The 207-nt window shown below is 70.0% G+C and overlaps 1 protein-coding gene across 1 annotated transcript in view; it reads right to left on the bottom strand.

The window, feature by feature from the left end:
- Nucleotides 1-183, bottom strand: part of MCM4 (minichromosome maintenance complex component 4) — a gene marked incomplete at its 5' end in the record, with an annotated part of 12,185 nt that extends 12,002 nt beyond the window's left edge. The window contains one exon of the mRNA XM_009696451.1: nt 27-183. Coding sequence (XP_009694753.1) covers nt 27-183 — 157 coding nt within the window. The remainder of the gene's footprint in view (nt 1-26) is intronic.
- Nucleotides 184-207: the final 24 nt, after the last annotated feature.

Genomic DNA, 207 nt, shown 5'->3' with positions numbered 1-207 from the left:
GCCGGCCGGCCCGGGCCCGGGCGTACCGGAGTGGCGGAACTGCGGGGGGCTGGAGAAGAGAGCATCGGGGGCACCGGGGCTCTGCGCGTCGGCGGGCGGGGAGGTGGGCATGGGCTGCAGGTCTCCGGTGGAGGTGGAGTCGTCTGTCCTACGCTTCTGCGAAGGAGGAGACCGAGCATCTTGGGCTGTAAGACAGAAGCAGATCCA

This window comes from Cariama cristata, unplaced genomic scaffold, assembly GCF_000690535.1.
Source record: "Cariama cristata isolate BGI_N322 unplaced genomic scaffold, ASM69053v1 scaffold10763, whole genome shotgun sequence".
Classification (NCBI taxonomy): domain Eukaryota; kingdom Metazoa; phylum Chordata; class Aves; order Cariamiformes; family Cariamidae; genus Cariama; species Cariama cristata.
The sequence above is the reverse complement of the archived record's forward strand: the minus strand, read 5'-3'. Positions and strand labels throughout refer to the sequence as shown.